The sequence below is a fragment of the Manihot esculenta genome, chromosome 11 (assembly GCF_001659605.2).
Source record: "Manihot esculenta cultivar AM560-2 chromosome 11, M.esculenta_v8, whole genome shotgun sequence".
NCBI lineage: Eukaryota > Viridiplantae > Streptophyta > Magnoliopsida > Malpighiales > Euphorbiaceae > Manihot > Manihot esculenta.
Genome location: NC_035171.2, coordinates 2,050,431 through 2,071,295, shown reverse-complemented (window position 1 = coordinate 2,071,295; position 20,865 = coordinate 2,050,431). Strand labels below are relative to the sequence as shown.

At 33.0% G+C, this 20,865-nt stretch overlaps 1 protein-coding gene across 7 annotated transcripts; it reads right to left on the bottom strand.

Moving 5' to 3' along the window:
• Positions 1-1,903: 1,903 nt before the first annotated feature.
• LOC110626490 (spore wall protein 2) lies at positions 1,904-17,993 on the bottom strand. 7 transcript variants are annotated; one of them, XM_021772410.2, is made up of 4 exons: positions 17,559-17,993; positions 17,315-17,464; positions 16,955-17,150; positions 1,904-2,165 (listed from the first exon to the last, which is right to left on the bottom strand). In XM_021772410.2, the coding sequence occupies exons 1-4, from the start codon at positions 17,910-17,912 to the stop codon at positions 2,122-2,124; spliced, it is 744 nt and encodes a 247-aa protein (XP_021628102.2). In that variant the 5' UTR covers positions 17,913-17,993; the 3' UTR covers positions 1,904-2,121. The 7 variants fall into 7 exon arrangements, with proteins under 7 accessions (XP_021628102.2, XP_021628101.2, XP_043817577.1 ...); XM_021772409.2 differs by having other exon boundaries at positions 17,550-17,990; XM_043961642.1 differs by lacking the exon at positions 1,904-2,165 and adding an exon at positions 2,422-2,469 and having other exon boundaries at positions 17,550-17,990.
• Between the last annotated feature and the right edge of the window lie 2,872 nt (positions 17,994-20,865).

Below are 20,865 nucleotides of genomic sequence, written 5' to 3'. Positions count from 1 at the left end.
TCTATCATTCAATACCTTAATAATTAAAATTAAATAAAAAGATATTGGGAAATATTATTAAAAAGTTTGCTCCCATTCTTTCATCAAATAAAGGGCTTTTTTTTAAAATAGAAATTCATTCAGTCTTTAAAAATATTTAACTTGGCATTTTTTTGGCCAGATTAAAGAGGTAGGAAAATTAAAAGAGTTGAATTCAGGATCTTCATGGTTTAATTTTGGTGGAATTACTACAGGTCTAAGTCCGTTTATCCTTGTCAAATACGAAAGAGTGTATTCAATTGAATTATTTTTTTGTTCAAATGATTGTTTGTAATCAGTAGGTGGGTTTTGTTTTTTGGGTTAAAGATGTACATTAACAAGAAGCAGGTTACAGATTACATGCCTATGGCCCTAAAGGCTCACAGCAACTAACCCCCTAAGACGCAATAAGCAGTGAAGCGCCCTATACAAACTAAACTGAAGAGACTCTAGTCTACTGGGGATTCGACCAGTCATGGAAGATCCAAAAACAAGCTCCCGCTTAAGAGATGAACCTAGGCTCTTGATCTGGCAAAATGGAAACTATAAGGAGAAACTTCACAGGAATTTGGGTAAAGCTATCTAATTCTCTTGTAGACGTTGAATTGGAATCTGTTGAGTCCAATGAAATTTATTCCTAAAATAATTTGTTCTGTATCATGTTTTGGCACTTGGAAAAGGTAGTAATCTGTGGATGTTATTGAAACAAAATGTATTACAAACGACCAAAGACATTATTCATAGCATGTCTAAATAAGTTGGTTTGCTGGTTTTATTGTGATACCGCCGCAAAACAACAGTTTCTTCCTCTTTATCAATGAAATATGCGTTTAACCAAAAAAGATGGCTAAAAACTAAACATAGGCAAATAACACAGCTTTTTTTCTTACAAGCATATTCCAGTATCCTCCATATTTCAATTAGCTTGGTCATCCACAACAAATAAATAAACAAATAAGAATCAATTAGCTTGTTCATCTTTAAAAAAAAAAAAAAAAAAGACAAAGCAATTAGCAACCAAAAAATAAGCAATGAAATTCATATATATATCATTGAGCTTCACAAGAGAAATACCCTGTGTTGTTGGTTCCTTTTAACCTGAAAATCTCGACATCAGTCGTGTTATTACCAGTAATCACATTATGAAAGATCCTAGTTTGATATTCTTTAGTTTCTCCCAGACTCAGATCTTCAGTTTTGAAAGTTAAGTGACACAAACCAATTGATTCAACATTTGCCTTGACAAGTTCAAGCAAATTGTAACTGGTATCTGCCCGCGGGATACTTAGCATTGGAATCGGTAATGTTGTTTTTTTTGCATAATTAACTATGCTATTTTAATCTAATTAATTAAAATATAATTATATTTTTTAAATTATATTAAAATATCTTAATTGAAAAGGCAACAGTTAATTTTTATTCTCTTTACCGCCTTCATGTTAAAGTTAGGAATGATTCTTTCATATAGAATGAAAAAAAGTTGTGTTTTACCTTTTTTTGCAATTTTATTATATACTTTGAGGATAACTAATTCAAATATCTATTTTTAAACTTTTAAAGATATTATTCAATCATTAAAATTTTCATTAATCTACTAATAAATATATTATATTATTATTATTATGACATTGTCATATTATCTTTGTATTATTGTTATCTCATAATAATATAATATAAAATAATTATAAGTCTATTTTCCTTTTTTGAAAGCAATTTATAAGTTTACTTTAAAACCGAAAACAAAAAAAAGGTTATTTTTATGTATAATAATGTATGTTCATTATTGTTTTCTCTTTTTTTTATAAATAAAAATAAATGTTAGGCTATAGCCATAATGGTCATCATTGAAATTCAATGGAACTAAAAATAATGGTGACTCTTGAGATTGACCAATTAAACAAAGATTAGGCTTGCATTTATATTTCATTAGTTCTCTCCAACCTAGTAACAAATAAGACAAACCGTTTTAATGTCATATCTAAAGCCTATCATAACTGCAAGCCTTAACGGCTCATAACCAATTACTTGCTCAGGTTTCTCCAAGTCACCAATTGCATAATTTGCTTAGGGCAATAGAACTATTGATTCACCACCATTGAGATACTAGGCATTCAAAGCTTGATCAACACTCTTCTCATCTTTGAAACCTACATAAGATGATTCTGGATAGTTAAAGTTATTGGGGTGGGTTTTCAAAGTCCACTTCAATGTTTCTGTGCTAAGCAAGCCATAGGAGACATCAACGTTTCTCTAGATACAGACTCGTCTTTTATGCCTCAACTGAGAAAACTATTACCCTTAAGGTGGAGGGTAACAACACAATTGATAATATTAAGGTAAAAAAATCAGGCAAAAAAGGGTATCTATTAGACCAATAGAGGCTGATCTTCATAGGAAAGTGTCTAGAAGATCGCCAACATCCGAAAGGAGTCCACTCTCCACCTTCTCAAGCTTCATGGAAGAGTGCAGATATTAGTGAAGACATTAACCATTAAAAAGGGGCAATTAAGAATTTTCAGTCAAGCCTAACATATATATTAGAAATTTAAGATTAAAAATTTTACAACTTACAAGTAATTTTAATATCACTAACTCGACTTATGGGCTGTTGATAATCTCATTCAGATTCATAGTTTTCAATTTTTATCTTAAAATCATGATCTCCCATCGTATAGTATATTTCATCCGCACTCCACTTTTGTTTTAAAAAAAATAAAAGAAAAAAAATTTTTTTAAGGCAAACTAATCTATTAAAAGAAATAATGCCTAATTACATGCAGGATGCTTGCATCTTATTTAAAATTTTAATATAAGCTAAAAGAGTTTTATTTTCCAAAGATAAAAGTTCCATGATCTATTCATAAAATATTGAGACTGGAAAGGCTAATTCTCAACCATATCAAACAAATTATTGTCCCCATCATCTACAAATTCTCTAACCAAAAAAGTTGTAAAAGCAACCCCACAGACATTCTGTCAGTTTTTGCATAAAGTACCTTCCAGTATCCTCGCATCTCAGTAAATAAACAAATTAAGCATCAGTTAGCTTGTTCATTAAGAAAAAGGCAAAAAAGTAACAGCACAGGCAAATTAAGGGAGTGAATGTGTTATAGACAACATAAATAAATTATAATTAATTTCAAACTCAAGTTTAGGTAATGCTAATTCTGAACCACAGGGAAAAAAGTGCAGCAATTATCCCATCAATACCAGCTAATATCAACCATAAAAAGGTTGTCAAAGCAAATAACACAGAAGATATAAAAAAGACAAAGCTATATAAAAGACAACAGAAAACAAAAAAATAAGCTAACTATTGACATAAATCAATTACCTTTGTTTGTTGGTTCTTTTAGCCTGAAAATCTCTACTTCAGTCTCCTTGTGACCAGGAACTAAACTATGGAAGACTCTAGTTTGATAAACTTTCACTTCTCCCAGAGAAATATCTTCAGCTCGGAAAGTTATGTGATACAAAGCAACTGATTCGGCATTTGCCTTGATAATATCAATGAGTCTCAGATTTGCACCCTACAAAATTTGACATTTTGTTAAATAAAATGTAAAATGGATATGTAATTAATAATCCGAAATATAGAAAAAAAAAAAAACAAGGCAAATACAATTAAAAAAATATATGCGAAATAACTAGTTATGTATAATCGGTGAGAAATTCATTCAGTAGAGGATAATATTTACAATATTTAGCATCTAAGGTTAGCAACACACCTTTTTATTCTGTTCCTCGATAGCATAGGCAATGGCCTCTTTGCAGCCTATAGTAAATTCGTCATCGTCATCTTCAAGGTCCACATGAAAAGCAACACCCAGAAAAAATTCTCCGTCACCTGACTTTGGATAGTCATCAAAATCAAAACCCTGGAGAAGAAGGTTGTACAATCCGTTAAGAATGCAATTGTACAAGAAGAAAAACTACAAAGGGAAAATAGTTATATATAATTACATCGCTTTCCTTATACTGTCGTCTGTAATTAATATAGACATCCCTCTGGTTGCCCTCATAGTCAGGGTCATCATAGCCGTAAGGCTCATCTTTGTTCCTGACAAGGATACGTTTCGTAGTATTCTCACTGTCAGAGCTATCCTCTTCACCGTCGGAGCCCTCCTCAACGTCTTCACCGTCGGAGCCCTCCTCAACGTCTCCGCCGTCGGAGCCCTCCTCAACGTCTCCGCCGTCGGAGCCCTCCTCAAATTCTTCACCGTCGCAGCCCACCTCAACGTCTCCACCGATGGACTTATCGGCAACTTTAACCCCCTCACTATCGGCAAATTTTACCTCTTCAACGGTGGTGTTATCGGCAACTCCTCCTTCGCAAAGCATGGGTAGACCCTCTAGATCCATCATTCCTAACCTCCGTAAACCCTAGGAAGGAAATATTTATATCAAGGAATCCAATACGTGTTTTTCTCTTTTCCTTAACGAACAAATTTGTATTTAATCCCTCAAATATTATTAATTGTTTATTTGGTCCCTCGACTTTTTTTTTTTTTTTGCCAAAAAAACTGTAAAGGACACTGCCACAGCTCTGATACTGACAAAGAATAATTAAAAAAAATATATAAATAACCTTTTTTTTTTTTTTGCCAAAAAACTGTAAAGGACACTGCCACAGCTCTGATACTGACAAAGACCTTACTCTTCCAGTGGCAGCCAAAAGCCTTATCAACCAATTGAATAACCAAAGAGTAAACGCATTAGCCAATGCAAACAGCCATAATCCTTCCAGAGAGAATGAAGGGATGCATTAGTTCTCTCTCTAATTAATTCAAAAACTCTATCTGAGCCTATAAATACTAGTAACAAAGTCAAATTAGTCCATAAATTTTTAATCAATGTTCAAAGACAATGAAATGACAACCCCAATCCCATGTTGCCACAAACTGAATATCTAATTCTCTCTCAAAAACTACATTAATCAATGGGTTTGGCTCTCCTGCACACATTAGTCCTTTAGTTGGCCAGTGGTGAAGCTAGAATTTCAATTTAAGGAGCAAATTTTGATATTATTTTTATTTTATAATTATATATTTATTTCTTATTATAACTCATTTTTCTAACATATAGTTTATTTATTAATTTATTAATATACCCATATTTAAAATATATTAAAAATAAAATTAATTAATTTTAAAATAATTTAATAATTAGAATTGTTTAATTTTAGTATTATTAGTATAAGCTTATAATATATCCCTATGAATTTCTATAGAGAACTTTAACATAATATTTTAATTGTTAGTCTTATGAAAAATAATATATGTGACTAAACAATATTTATCCAACTATTATAATATCAAATGTGAAAATTATAAACTTATAAATTAAAAAGTATAAATCTCCGCCGAAAGTGCCCTGTCCAGCCCTCTTTTGCATGTTTTTCTATGATTGTTTCATGATGTTCTAGGGGGTTTTTGGGGAGTAGTTTAGAGTTATGTTCATGTATGTTTGGTCCCTCATTTGAGTCCACCTGTGTAGGTTCGGACCCGAGGAACCGAGGACCCCAGCAGTGAGTCAGTCACTTCATAGTCAGTAGAGCTTCAGCTAGAGGTGAGTGGAATAACTCTTTATGCTTTAAAATAAATAAATTAGTTTTAGCATGATTCACGCATCATGAATGCCATGAGATATAATAGGGTGTTTGCATTAGACTCACGAATATGTTGCATTGCATAATATGTTTGATGATGTGGATGAATGTTGAATGATCCTTTAGTCCCCATATGTTATGATGATGAGGATACGGTACGGAAGACCAGTGAGGCCCATTCTACGCCCCTGGCACCATGTAAGAGAAAGACCAACGAGACCCATTCTACGCCCCTGGCACAGTTGGACCATGTTATGTTATGTTATGTAAGAGAAAGACCAGCGAGGCCCATTCTACGCCCCTGGCACAGTTGGACCATGTAGGGGACTATTGGTGACAAATTCATCCTTGAGGTGATTAGCTGTGATGTGATGCATTTCATGTTAGCATATGTTTTAAATGTTTTATTATTCTGCTCACTGGGCTCTTGTAGCTCACCCCTCTCCCTTAACCCCCAGGCTTGCAGGTACAGGGTAGACCAGGAGGTCAGCAAGAGTAATGAAGTCCTTATTTTGTAATAGATAGTGTGGACATGAAAAATGTTGAGTTATGTAAGGTAATGATGATATTGAGGTTTAGAAGTGTGCTTGACCATAGTATATTGTAATCCCTTTTTAATACATGATCTTAATGTTTATTGATGTTTATGTAAACCAACTTAACACAGGTTATGTCACCCATTGGGGACATTGATGAGATCCCACAGAGGGATTAATGTTTATAGTTATGTTTATGTTCAGTGCATGTACAGGTTGAGATTGGTGTATGAGGAAATGAATGAAAGAAAAGTTTTAAATTTTTATGTATATTGTTGATCATGTATGGGATTAAACAGGTTTTCAGATTATATGTCAGGCTTGCTACGGGTCCCGGCGGCCTTAAGCCGATCTGGATCCTAGCGCCGGTAGTGGTCCGATTTTCGGGTCGTTACAGGCAGGGTAGGCAGGTGATAGAGCATATTTTAGTCCATTTTATCACTATGTTCTTGATGTTTATTTACATCTTTTCTACCTAATTTTGTGGTTTTAATCATGTTTTGCAGATTTTAGGTGTAAAAAGACATTCTGGAGAAAATGCTCTTAAAACTGCCAAAAAGTGCCAAATATGGAAAGTTCCAAAAAAGGAAAGTTTTCGTATATGGAAGGTTCTAAATAAGGAAAGTTTTCATATATGGAAAGTTTTCATATATGGAAAGTGCCAAATAAGGAAAGTGTCAAAAAGCACAGTCAGCAAACTGTCCGAAATTCGAACGGCAGAATCTTTCCTGCCTTATTTAGAACATGTGCCAAGAAAGGAAAGTTTCCAAATAAGGCAAGTTTTCAGAAAAGGAAAGCCTTCAAATGAGGAAAGTGCAGAAGCAAAATCAAACAAGGAAAGCTCAGTCAGAAGATTATTTGAATTTCAAATCGCAGATCTTTATTCCCTTGTTCAAAAGATGTGTACACACTGTAGCAGTCATATCTTCCTGTTTAGGCAGCATGATCTCAAGGAGATACGCTTCCTATTATGCATTCAGCATTCAAAATTCAAACGAAGGCTCCACCTAAAAAGGAAAGACTGGACAGATATCTTTCCACTTCTGCACATTAATTACTGAATTCTCCTACCTCTTCTGCAAACCATGCGCGCACCTCCTCTTTTGGAAGCATGATCCGCGTGCCACTTTCCCTCTGCAAGCGTTGAAGCGCCCCTCTTTCCTTCTGAAGCTCCAGCCACGACTCTTGCCTCTTCTAATATATAAAACTTACTCTCACAATCTCAATTCCGTACATTTCTTTCATACACCTCTTTCTCCTCCATTTTAAAAATAGCTCGTGCTTTGAAGTTTTTTCTTTTTTATTATTCTCTTAGCATCTAGCATCATGCATAATTTCACAGTGCTAATAGATAGAAATTGTACAAGGAGTCATCAAAATGTTGTGATGCTTTGATTTAAATGATTCTTTTAAATGATTCTTCTTCTCCACCACCACTGTTACGGCTTGCCATCCATTATTGTTTGTAGACAAGTTGTATATTTTATTAATATATAAAATAAAGTATATTAATAAAATTAAATAATTTATTTTATAAAAAAGATAAAATAAGATATTGTAATATATTTTTCATCGGTTAATGGTTTCAAGTTTAAAATCTAAAAGAGGAAATGTTTTGTTTCACTTAATAAGCAGAATGAATTCATATTAAAAAGATATTATTTTGTAAAATAATAACGCTAAAAAATATTAATAATGATTAGTTAATTAAAAAACTTTGGTAAGGGTTATATCAGCCTAAAATACTAGGATAAATGTCAAATTAGTTCAAAGGGAATTTTAAATTTTTAGTCCAAATAAATTTAAAACTTTTTTTCTTAGGTCAAATAGACCTATTTTCTGGAAAAAAAAAGAAAGAAAAAAGACCCATTTTTATAAAAATAAGTAAAATATTGATTATTTATATTTTAAATAAATTAATATTAATTTTTAATTTTAAGTATAAAATTAAATATTTATTATTCAAAAAGGAAAATAACAATAAAAGCAAACTCATCGAATACTTGCTTCCCGTTTTAGATTTCCCAAATTAAAACCAAGCTTCTTCCTAATTCTCAAATTTATGTAAAAGAAAAAAAAAACTAAAAATTAAAATTAAGGAGTTGCTCCCCAATCATTGTTTCATTTTCTTCTTACAAGCCCTAACAATTGAAGCTCTAAAAGACTAATATAACACTCTGAAATGGTTCATTCATCCATCGGTTTAGTAGGTACATCACGATCTATTCGTTCGTCATTCAATAAATATATCATGATTTAATCGTTCATCTATTCAGTAAAACCACCAATGATCCGTTCATCCATATATTCGATAAAACTATTATAGCTCTAAAGGCACGTGTTGGATCGATAATATAGCTTGTCCATTCGACTACATGACTGATTCATAGAGGTGTAAATGAATCAAGTCGAATGGAGTTTTAAAGAGTTCAACATTGGTTCATTAAAATTTTTCGAGCTCCAGCCGAACTCGAGTTCTACTCATTTTGAATTCAAACAGAGTATTAATAAGTTTAAAATCGGCTCGTTTAGCAAACAAATTTAGATGAGTCGAGTTTTTATCGAGTTTAGTCTCAAATAGTTAAATTTATTTACATGTATAATGAGTTTTAATTTAAAATTAGTAAGTTTAAAATTAAATAATTTTAGCTGAATAAATATATATACATATATAAATTAGCTGGTTAACGTATAAAAATTAGCTTTTAAATCTTAAATATCTAAATATATGCAAGTTTTAATAGTGCAATTAAATTATATGGAGTTGAATTTTAGAAAATTTAAATTTGGTTTATGAAAATATATACAACGCTTGAGTTTATTTCTCTTATGATATTAATCTCAGTCTGCTTAAGAAGACCGTTCACGAGCCTACTCATGAACTCGAAAACCAGGCTTAATGATCCGAATATTATGAAGTTTAAACTTGGCTCGTTTATCAAATGAGCCTAAAAATTAAATTCGAACTTGATTCGTTTAGAAATCAAGTCTGTCATAGCCTTCATTAAGTCCTATCAAGATTGCATGAGTCGGTCCTCGTTATCTAGATTTGCCATCAATCTAGCTGCTCCATAGGTAAATTCAGGAAAAGGTGGCAAATATAACAATTCATCCCATTTCTTCTACATCTTGGTAAAGTAAATAATTAAGGATATGTTTCCTTGATTGAGAGTACATATATCTTTCTTGATATCACTATAGGTTTTTTTAGTAGAAAATTATTGTCTTAGTTCTGTCTACACAGATCCAAAGCATATCAAGAGATCTATTACATATGAAGGCTACCAATTTGTATGAAAAAATCTATCTATTTGTCGGTTCACATGAACCGGATACGAGCAAAAATGATAGAATGTTTGAATAATAATACATTTAATACAAAGCAATAAGGACAAAAAAATACCTTTGGGCAGGGAGTGTCCATGTCCTTTGTGGCTTTCCCTCACTACTGTAGAATGGCAACCGTTTCAGTTTTCTTCTAGTTTTCTTTGTTGTGTTTGTTTTTTACAGATTCTTATTGCTTCTTTGTGAGGGATGCTGTTCTGGATCTGGAAGAGGGCTTGGTGGCTCTTCTTGGATTTTCTGAGAGGATTTGATAGATGTGACGCGAGGTACCGCACACGAATGATCGAGACTCTGCGGCGTCGCCCTCCTTGTGTGCTTCTGGGTTTATTATGGACCACACTCTGTTACTGTTCATCTTAAGAGTTTCTCTGTTTCACGATCGACGCATGCATGCTTGTTTTGTTGTGGTTTCTATCATCTTCTGGTTGGTGTTGTTGTGCTTGTTCGACGATTTTGGCGGTCGTTGTAGGTGCGTGAAAATTTCTGCGGCAGGCTGGACTTGGTTGTTGGACCTTAGACCATTGCGGGCTGGTGGAGTTGTAGGATCATGAGTTTGGCTTTGAAAATTGCAATATATTTGCATTGTTAAAAAAAAAAAAGTTGTAAGATTTGTATTTGGTATTTTAACCTTTATTTATATATTTTTTCTACCGTTTTTGTTGGATTTTTGTTGAGCTTCTTTCTAAAGACCTGCTTGTTTGCACATACTCTACAAAGAGCAATTGTTATAAAAATTCAGTGCCTCAAGTACTAAGCAGTTAAGCGCAAACCTGAATTTTTCAACTTTCCTCTATTTTTTCTTTGTGATTCAATTGGTATTTAACTTGATGTTACTTTTTAGTATTTTTCTTTGAAATGAATATCTTAAAGCAAATTTATCTAATAATTTTAATAACGGATTCACAAATTTACATATACAAAAAATTAAAATAAATATAATATAAAAGTGTTTATCTTGACTTAATCCGATAGATAAAGGCGTGTGTATATATATATATATATATAATATAAAGTTAATTTTATATGAAAATGAGTATGATAAATCTGATTTTCCTCTTACTCCATGATAGATCTGTTTTGGACTTGACCATACTGCGGTTCGATTTTTTTATATCCTAATGAGTCAGGGCTTTCTACTGCCCCATCCGGTCATTCAAAATGGTTTATTCGGTCTTTTACGCTGCTCCTGTCTCTTTGATTCTTTATCTGAGCATTTGATTCTCGGGTATGTCTCAGTTAGTTGAGTTTTTTGCCCCCAAGTGTTTTCTAGGCTGTCTACCCTCGAGTGTTTTGCGGGCTCTTTTATGCTTAGACCTCTCTCTAGGCTAGCTGAGCTGGTTTTAGTGCCAGCGGTCAATTCTCGAGGTCGATGCCTCTTATGATTGCCCCTGATCTTTTGTTTGGTTCTCTATCTTGGTATGCATTTTGCTTAGGATTTGCCTCGCCTTAATTTGGTCTGCCTATTGGCTTTACCAGTACCGAGCTCATTTTCTTGAGATCGGCATGGCGCTTTGGCGCCTTGGCGCCGTGAGCCTTGCATTGACCTTTAGTAGGTCGCATTGCTACATGATACGGGCATTGGGGCGCCTTAGTTTAATTTCGTTATATACTGGCTATTTTGCTAGATCGAAGTCTTATTAGCCTGTAATTCGAGCTCTTTCGAGAGGTCAGATTTAGATTTTTTATTTCTGTTCCAGCATCCTCTTGAGGTCAGCCTGGCGCTTTGGCGCTTTTGGTTGTTGTGTGAGGTCAAAGTCTCTTTACCTTATGACCCGAGCTCCTTTGGGAGGTCGGAATTTAACTTTTCATTTATGGTCCAGTGCCCCAATCTTTTATGTGAGGTCAGAACTGTGTTCTTATGTGTTGTTTTTGTGCGTTGTTAGTGTATGCCGCTGTTTGCTGTGAGCATACATTATTTTTTAGTAAAAGGTGAAAGAACAGTTCCTTTCGTCCTCTCAGTTCGGTTTTGTAGTGCTGGTGGTCTTTTTTCGAGGCCAGTCACCTACCTCACTAAGGTCTTGCGCAAGATTCAGGCTTTTTGGGCCTTACTATCGCTTCCAGGCTCATTGGCCTTGCTCAAGATTCAGGCTCTTTGGCCTTACTGTCGCTTCGTCATCTCAACCAATTTTGTGGTGCCGAGGGTCATTTTCCGAGGCCGGTCACCTACCTCACTGAGGTCTTGAACAAGATTCAGGCTCTTAGGCCTTACTATCGCTTCCAGGCTCTTTAGCCTTGCATGGGATTCAGGCTCATTGGCCTTACTGTAGCTTCGTCATCTCAGCTGGTTTTGTGGTGCTGGAGGTCATTTTCCGATGCCGGTCACCTACCTCACTAAGGTCTTGCGCAAGATTCAGACTCTTAGGCCTTACTGTCGCTTCCAGGCTCTTTAGCCTTGCATAGGATTCAGGCTCATTTGCCTTACTGTCGTTTCGTCATCTCAGTCGGTTTTGTGGTGCCGGGGGTCATTTTTCGAGGCCGGTCACTTACCTCACTGAGGTCTTGCGCAAGATTCAGGCTCTTAGGCCTTAATGTCGCTTCCAGACTCTTTAGCCTTGCATGGGATTCAGGCTCATTGACCTTATTGTCGCTTCGTCATCTCAGCTGGTTTTGTGGTGCCGAGGGTTATTTTCCGAGGCCGGTCACCTACCTCACTGAGGTCTTGAACAAGATTCAGAATTTTTTCTGCAAAATAAGAGCTTGCACAGATTGTATATAACGAAAATGCTCGTTGTTAATTCAATAATATTCATCAATAAATAATATGTCATGGCACTTAGTTTCATATTTCAGATGAATGTAAATATTAGCTCTAACTAACAATATTAGCTCATGCAATTTAGATATTTAATAAATAATATTTTGCATGTGTAAATTTCTCCAAGATTTTTCAATCTATAAAATAGATGATCTTCTTTTTTTTTTTTTTTTTAGGAATGTCTGTACTAACATTAATAATAAAATTTTCATGACAATACTTGAATTTTAATGTTATATAAGCAATTGTCAAGATATGTAAACTCAAATAAGTATACTTTAATTAAATTTAGCGTTATCATTTACATACAAAAGCATATCTTTTAATAATCTATGAAATCCTTTGTATTCAATAATAATTAATAAAAAACAATTACGGTAATCAAAGGCAGTCTCGAAATTCTAAGACAATATAAGAACTGGAGTATAATTTATGCTAATGACAAGCGATAAACAGGTGGCAATTTTATGTGTACCTTACTTCAATGTCAATTGGCAATGAATTGTGCCCCATCTGACTTGAAATGCTAGTCCAATCTTGCCTATTTGTTGTCTGGTCAGAGAGCTGTCCAATTTACCTTACTTGCTTTACTTTTCCTCGCGGATCCTTCTTTTCTTTTCTTTTTTGATTTATTAATTTTCTTTCTAATTTCATAACTTGGGACCCTATAGCCAACCTGCCCATTTAATCTTTACAATATATATACGGCCGACCTCAAAATTTCTGCAAATATATATATCACTTATTTTATTTTATTTACTTATTTATTTTTATAGAAAATATTAAAATTTTATATTCATAGATAAATATTTTGATATGAAGTTTCACTTCACCAGGTTTCAAGGAAAAAGTTAGTAGTAATAAAATTCAATAAATATTAAAATAAACTATATGACAGACTATCAAAATAATCCTGAACATAATGAATTTTTCTTTTCAGCTGGGTTATTGTAAACCTCCAGCTTTTGTATAAACTTTCATACCCTTCACGTGGATCTCAATAGGTGAATTTAGGAACTTTAGAGATAGTAAAAATCTCTTTCGTCCCCACAGACGGTGCCAATTGATAAATCTGATTTTCCTCTTACTCCATGATAGATCTGGTTTTCTTCTTGCTCCATCATATGGGTCTCTCAATGTTCGATTTTATGAAAGGACCTACAAAATAAGGAAAGATGGTCAGGGGTCTATCGGGGATGCCCCCGGTGGAGGCCCTCCGACGTTTAAGTCAGATTCATGAACTAGGGTAGTATGGATAGACAAGAGTTATAGAGAAAAATAAAATAAAAAAATGGAGCTGAGGAAGAAGCAGAAAAGGAAGAAGAAGGAAAGAGAAGACCCCTCCCTTTTTACCTGCCCCTCTTGTTCCTACTATTGTGCTACCTGTCTATGTCACTCAGGCCCGTACGTACGGACGTGTCAGAACTCCTCTCCACGCCAGACGTCCATTTAATTCCCTCGGCGCGCGTACGGGCAGGGCTGCGAAGTGACTGGACCAGCTCCTCTCCCTCACATCACATCAAGGAGCTGGGCTTCTTCCTGCTGGGTCTGGACTTGCAGGTAACCCATCCGGTCCGGCGTGTCTGGGTCGAGGTCTAAGATGCTGAGTTGGTCAGCTTAAGGAGGGTTTAATGGGTTTTGAGCCATTATTCTCCTCTTAGACCCGACCTCGCCCAGGGTAGAGGAAGCCCGGCGGTCATCAGAGTAAAAATTAAATATTTATATGAAATTAATTCTATTACAAAAAGTTTAAAATCTTAACAAAAGTTTTAGCTAATGTGATTAAGAATTTCGAATCTCTACCAATGATGGTGATGAGCAAATATAATATATATTTATTATTTTTTTTAAAAAAGAAAGAAATAGTAAGTGAAGCATATATTTCTGTAACTTTGAAAGAACAAAGTATTTCAAAAGATCAATCTAGCGTTACAGGATTGGGACTTGGGGATGGCACTGCCAGCTCCCTTTCAAGGTTAAGACCTTAGGTTTTGATATGCTTGTGAAATACAAATGCACAATGTTCTATAATTGCCTTGATAATTTTCACAAATTTAAAATTTTAGGTGTATTTATTTGTGTCATTATGTAGTCAGGTTATTTAAGAAATATAAAATTAATTTAATTTCTTCCAATATTCTACATTAAATAAATTATTAAAATAGACTGTCACCATTTAAATGGATCGGCAAAGTCATATATTGAATCGTCGAACTCTTTGCGTTTTGGTTGACCCGTAAAGAAAGTTGGTTCTGCCTGTAATGCCATTAGATTCTTCCAATTATATATATTTTCTCCTTAATAGCACCTTTTTTATTTATTTAAAATAAAATGTTAACATATTCAGAAGCCCTAAAATAGATGGTGTGCTGATTTAGTATAAAAAATTAAAGATAGAGATCAATTTAGTACAAATTTATCTTTTATGTTTGATAGTCTAGATTTATCCTTAGAAAGAAAATGAAAGCCATTATTACTATAACAATCCAAGGATTGCAAATAAAATATATATGAAAAAAAATTAAAGGCTAGGATTAAAGAGTACAAATTTTGCCTTTTAACAAAAACAAAACCTTTTTTTTTAATAAAAAATAGAATTGAAAAATTGATGATAAATCTAATTAAAATTAAAAATAAAGGTGGAGAGAAATTTAGAAAATATTAAATCAAAAGGTTTGAACTAAAAATTAAAACCTAATTGAAAAGGTGGAGATTAAAAATCAGACTTTAATATTACATGTGTGTTTTTAATTATTACTTTTATATTTTTATGAAATAAAATATTTTTATAATTTAAATATAAATCAATGCCATAAAATTGATAATTCAATATATATGTAATTGAATTATTATATTTATATCAAAATACTTTTTTTTAAATATATTGATATACTTGTATCATATGCTATGTTGTATTTGTATTAGGGCTGAGCAGAATCCGGTTCAAACCAAAAAAACCGACCGAACCGAACCGATTTGAAAATTTGGTTCGGTTTTTTATACATTTCGGTTCGGTTCGATTTTAAATTTCAGAAATTCCGGTTATTTCGGTTCGGTTCGGTTTTGATCAGAAAAAAACCGAAAAAACCGAACCGAACCGATTAGGGATAATAATATATTTTTTCAATAATATAGAGAAATTAAATTATATTAAAATTAAAATATTTTAATTAAATTTTAAAATACTAAAAATAAAGAGTAAAAAATTAAAAAAATATTAAAAATCGAAACTGATCAAACCGAACCGAACCGAATCAGACCGGTTCGGTTCGATTCGATTTCTGACCAAAATCGGTTCGATTCGATTTTAATAAAAACTAAAATTTCGATTTTCGGTTTATTCGGTTCGGTTCGGTTTTGAACCGAACCGACCGAATGCTCACCCCTAATAATATGTAGTAATTTTTTTAAGGTAATTATGTAGTAATTATATAAATTACTTAATATTTAAAAAATAGTTAAATGTATAATATTGTTAAATTAATAGACACCTTTTTAACGTTGTCAGCAAAACCAACTATTATAGAAAAAGACAAAAATCAATATACCCATATTTCTCTTATAGAAAAAGACAAAAATCAATATAACCATATTTCCCTTGTTGTCCCGTCAGCTTAGCGTCGCTGGACTCCATTTCTTTTATTTCTGTAAATTTTTTTAATTATTGTTTTAATTGTCTATATATTAATTAATATTTTTGAGTAGTGTGCTATATAAAAAATCTATTGAAATTATTTTGAGATGTACTTTTGACTATAAAACACTAGACTAGAAAAGATAATAATATTATCAATTCTCCTTCAAAATGCCTTCAAGTAGCCAATATTCACAAATGGAAATGATTTGATATGTATGGCATAATTAATAGTTTGGAAAGCTGCTGTATTGTAGGTCTTTTAAATGATTTTTTTCCTCATGCTTTTTCAGTGGGTTTTCTAGGTTTTTTTGTTAGCCTGGTAATGGATTAATTTTATAGTTTGGAGTTGCATAATATATAGAACCCCTTAGTTATTTTAAGTCCCTCCCTCTGTTTAGTACGTAGTCTTTATATATATATAAATTACTTATATTTCTATTATTGAATAGAATCATTTTGTTATATTTTAGCATAGTTTGAAATGGCACCTAAAGCAAAATCAGGTAATATAAGTGACTCCAAACAAAATCAAATTATTTTCCAAGATAAAAATTTCATGATCTATCCATAAAATATTGAGACAGGAAAGACTAATTCTCAACCATATCAAACTATTGTCCCCATCATCTACAGATTCTCTAAACAGAAAAAGTTGTAAAAGCAACCCCATAGACATGCTGTCAATTTTTGCATAAAGCACCTTCAATTATCCTCATATCTCAATCAGTTTTATCATCTACAGTAAATAAACAAATAAGCATCAGTTAGCTTGTTCATTAAATAAAAGGCAAAAAAGTAACAGCACAGGCAAATTAGCTGAGTGAATGTTATAGACAACATAGATAAATTATAATTAATTTCAAACTCAAGTTTAGGTAATGCTAATTCTGAACCACAGGGAAAAAAGTGCAACAATTATCCCATCAATACCAGGTAATATCAACCATAAAAAGGTTGTCAAAGCAAATAACACAGAAGATATAAAAAAGACAAAGCTATATAAAAGACAACAGAAAATAAAAAAAATAAGCTAACTATTAACATAAATCAATTACCTTTGTTTGTTGGTTCTTTTAGCCTGAAAATATGTACTACAGTCTCCTTGTGACCAGGAACTAAACTATGGAAGACTCTAGTTTGATAAACTTTCACTTCTCCAAGAGAAACATCTTCAGCTTTGAAAGTTATGTGATACAAAGCAACTGATTCGCGATTTGCCTTGATAATATCAAGGAGTATCAGATTTGCACCCTACACAAACATTTTGTTAAATAAAATTTAAGATGGATATGTAATTAATAATCCGAAACATAGAAAAAAAAAACTCTAAGTTAAGTACAATTAAAAAATATATGCAAAATAACTATTTATGTATAATCGGTTACAATATTTAGCATCTAAGATTAGCAACACACCTTTTTATTCTGTTCCTCGATAGCATAGGCAAGGGCCTCTTTGCAGCCTATAGTAAATTCATCATCATCATCTTCAAGATCCACATGAAAAGCAACACCCAGAAAAAATTCTCCGTCACCTGACTTTGGATAGTCATCAAAATCAAAACCCTGGAGAAGAAGGTTGTCCAATCCGTTAAGAATGCAATTGTACAAGATGAAAAACTACAAAGGGAAAATAGTTATATATAATTACATCGCTTTCCTTATACTGTCGTCTGTAATTAATATAGACATCCCTCTGGTTGCCCTCATAGTCAGGGTCATCATAGCCGTAAGGTTCATCTTTGTTCCTGAGAAGGATACGTTTCGTAGTATTCTCACTGTCAGAGCTATCCTCTTCACCGTCGGAGCCCTCTTCACCGTCGGAGCCCTCCTCAACGTCTCCGCCGTCGGAGCCCTCCTCAAAGTCTTCACCGTCGCAGCCCTCCTCAACGTCTCCACCGATGGGCTTATCGGCAACTTTAACCCCCTCACTATCGGCAAATTTTACCTCTTCAACGGTGGTGTTATCGGCAACTCCTCCTTCGCAAAGCATGGGTAGACCCTCTAGATCCATCGTTCCTAACCTCAGTAAACCCTAGGAAGGAAATATTGAGAATTGCTTTCGCCCACGGGATATTTAGATCAAGGAATCCAATACGTGTTTTTCTCTTTTCCTTAACGAACAAATTTGTATTTAATCCCTCAAATATTATTAATTGTTTATTTGGTCCCTCAACTTTTTTTTTTTGCCAAAAAACTGGAAAGGACACTGCCACAGCTCTGATACTGACAAAACATTAGCCAAAAGCCTTATCAACCAATTGAATAACCAAAGAGTAAACGCATTAGCCAATGCAAACAGCGCCATAATCCTTCCAGAGAGAATGAAGGGATGCATCAGTTCTCTCCTTCCCCCTCTCCTGCAAACATTAGTCCTTTAGTTGGCCAGTGGTGAAGCTAGAATTTCAATTTAAGGAGCAAATTTTGATATTATTTTTATTTTATAATTATATATTTATTTCTTATAATTAGTCATTTTTCTAACATATAGTTTATTTATTAATATACCCATATTTAAAATATATTAAAAATAAAATTAATTAATTTTAAAATAATTTAATAATTAGAATTGTTTAATTTTAGTATTATTAGTATAAGCTTATAATATACTGCGAAAAGATCAAACAATATTTTTTTTAAGTATATTAACTACATTTTTTTTAATAAATACAGAAGTAGAATTAATCTATTTTTGTGGAAAAAATATTTTTTATAAGAATAAAAAAGTTATAGTATAAAAATTAATGAAATTAAAATATATATATATATATATATATATATATCCCTATGAATTTCTATAGAGAACTTTAACATAATATTTTAATTGTTAGTCTTATGAAAAATAATATATATGACTAAACAATATTTATCCAACTATTAATATTCAATTCTATACTTTAACCAATTATTCATCATTTTTATGCTAGAAAATTATAAATTATAATATCAAATGTGAAAATTATAAACTTATAAATTAAAAAGTATAAGTCATACTTATTTGCTCTTTTATTAATTTTTTGTAATATCATTGATTCTAATTATATTTAAAACTTTAGTTCAGTTCATATTAATATAAGTCTTAATTTTTTACTTAAAATTAAAATGAGTTTTCCTTTTAATTTAAAAAAAAAACATTTCACAAAAATGTAATCTTAATATGTTCATTTTATATAAAACTTACTCTCACAATCTTAATTCACAATCTTAATTCCGTACATTTCTTCATACGCCTCTTCCTCTTCCATTTTCAAATAACTCATTTTTTGAAATTTTTTCTATTTTATTATTCTCTTAGCATCTAGCATGACATGCATGATTGCACAATGCTAATAGATAGAAATTATACAAGGAGTCATCAAAATGTTGGGATGCTTTGATTTAAATGATTCTTTTAAATGATTTTACTTTTTCACCACCACCATTACGGCTGTTGTTGCCATCCGTTATTGTTTGTAGGCAAGTTGCATATTTTATTAATATATAAAACAAAGTATATTAATAAAATTAAATAATTTATTTTATGAAAAATTATTTTTTTATATTATTTTAAATTTCAAAAAATAAAATAAGATATTGTAATATATTTTTCTTCGCTCAATGGTTTCAAGTTTAAAGTTTAAAAGAGAAAATGTTTTGTTTCACTTAATAAGCGGAATGAATTTATATTAAAAAATATTATTTTATAAAATAATAACGCTAAAAAAAATTAATAATGATTAGTTAATTAAAAAACTTTGGTAAGGGTTATATCAGCCTAAAATACTAGGATAAAAGTCAAATTAGTTCAAAGAGAATTTTAAATTTTTAGTCCAAATAAATTTAAAACTTTTTTTCTTAGGTCAAATAGACCCATTTTCTGGAAAAAGAAAAAAAAAGACCCATTTTTATAAAAATAAGTAAAATATTGATTATTTATATTTTAAATAAATTAATATTAATTTTTAATTTTAAGTATAAAATTAAATATTTATTGATGATCTTAGATCCAGAAAAATAGGATTTTACAGAGGTTCTGTAAGCAATGAAAAAAACTTAGAATTAGAGGAGAATCATCCTCCTTTTATCTGTTTCCCTTTGTCTGTCAGTGACGCGTAACAGACTGGCCAGCATTGAGCCACCTGTCCCTGCCACGTAGATATGGACGTACGAGAAAATCAGGTCCCTGCTCCATACGTAACGGCCTCTGATTCTCCCATGCGCGTGCATGCGGAAGGTCCCACATGACTGACAGGTGGGCTTCCATCCTGATTCCGGGCTGGACCGAAAGATGAGACATGAGCCGAGCCCAAGGAGAATTCGCTCGTCGGGCCCGAATGGCTAGACCGGCCTGATTGAGGAAATTGATTGGAGACCGGTCTTAATATGAGCGGACCGGACCTGGTGCGTGTGTGAGGCTTGAGGGCCTCTAGATAATGGGCTGGTATCGCGGGCCTGGCCCCAGACCAGGGTGAAGAAATCCGGCGGTATCGAGAGTAATAATGACCACGCCGCCCCAGGACAAAACTGTGCAGAACAACTTTTTGCTTCATTACTGTTTCACATTTTGAATTCCTTTTGTCTCTTCAGAACGCTAGCTCTCTCCTATTCTCTGTTCTTCTTCATTCTCCTCTGCTCGTCCGCCCTAACAGCTTTTCAAGTACGCCTCTTCTACCGCCATGGAAACCCCTAAGCTTCCTGAAGTTTTTAATCTTGAGTCATGTATCACTTCCTCTACCATAACTAAGCTCATTTCCCGGAGGTATTTGGATACTCCTCTTTACCTTATCCGGGCTCCTCACCGAAACGAAAGAATCGTTCTTCCGGACCCTCCTCCTCCCGGTTTGATAGATCCCCAGAAGGATCGTAGCATAATCTTTTTTGCTAAACAGCGGGATTTCGGTCTGACTTTTCCGTTCACTTCCTTTTTCATCGAGGTTTTTCAGTATTTCGGAATAACCCCTCGAATGTTGTCCCCAAATTCTATTTTG

Excerpts from the sequence above, each read along its gene's own strand:
- LOC110626490 (XM_021772412.2), bottom strand. The coding sequence starts at position 4,383 with ATGATGGATCTAGAGGGTCTACCCATGCTTTGCGAAGGAGGAGTTGCC. Across the intron at positions 3,897-3,981 it reads GACAGTATAAGGAAAGCGAT|GGTTTTGATTTTGATGACTA; the intron begins GTAATTATATAT and ends CTTCTTCTCCAG. Across the intron at positions 3,549-3,746 it reads TCGAGGAACAGAATAAAAAG|GGTGCAAATCTGAGACTCAT; the intron begins GTGTGTTGCTAA and ends CAAATTTTGTAG.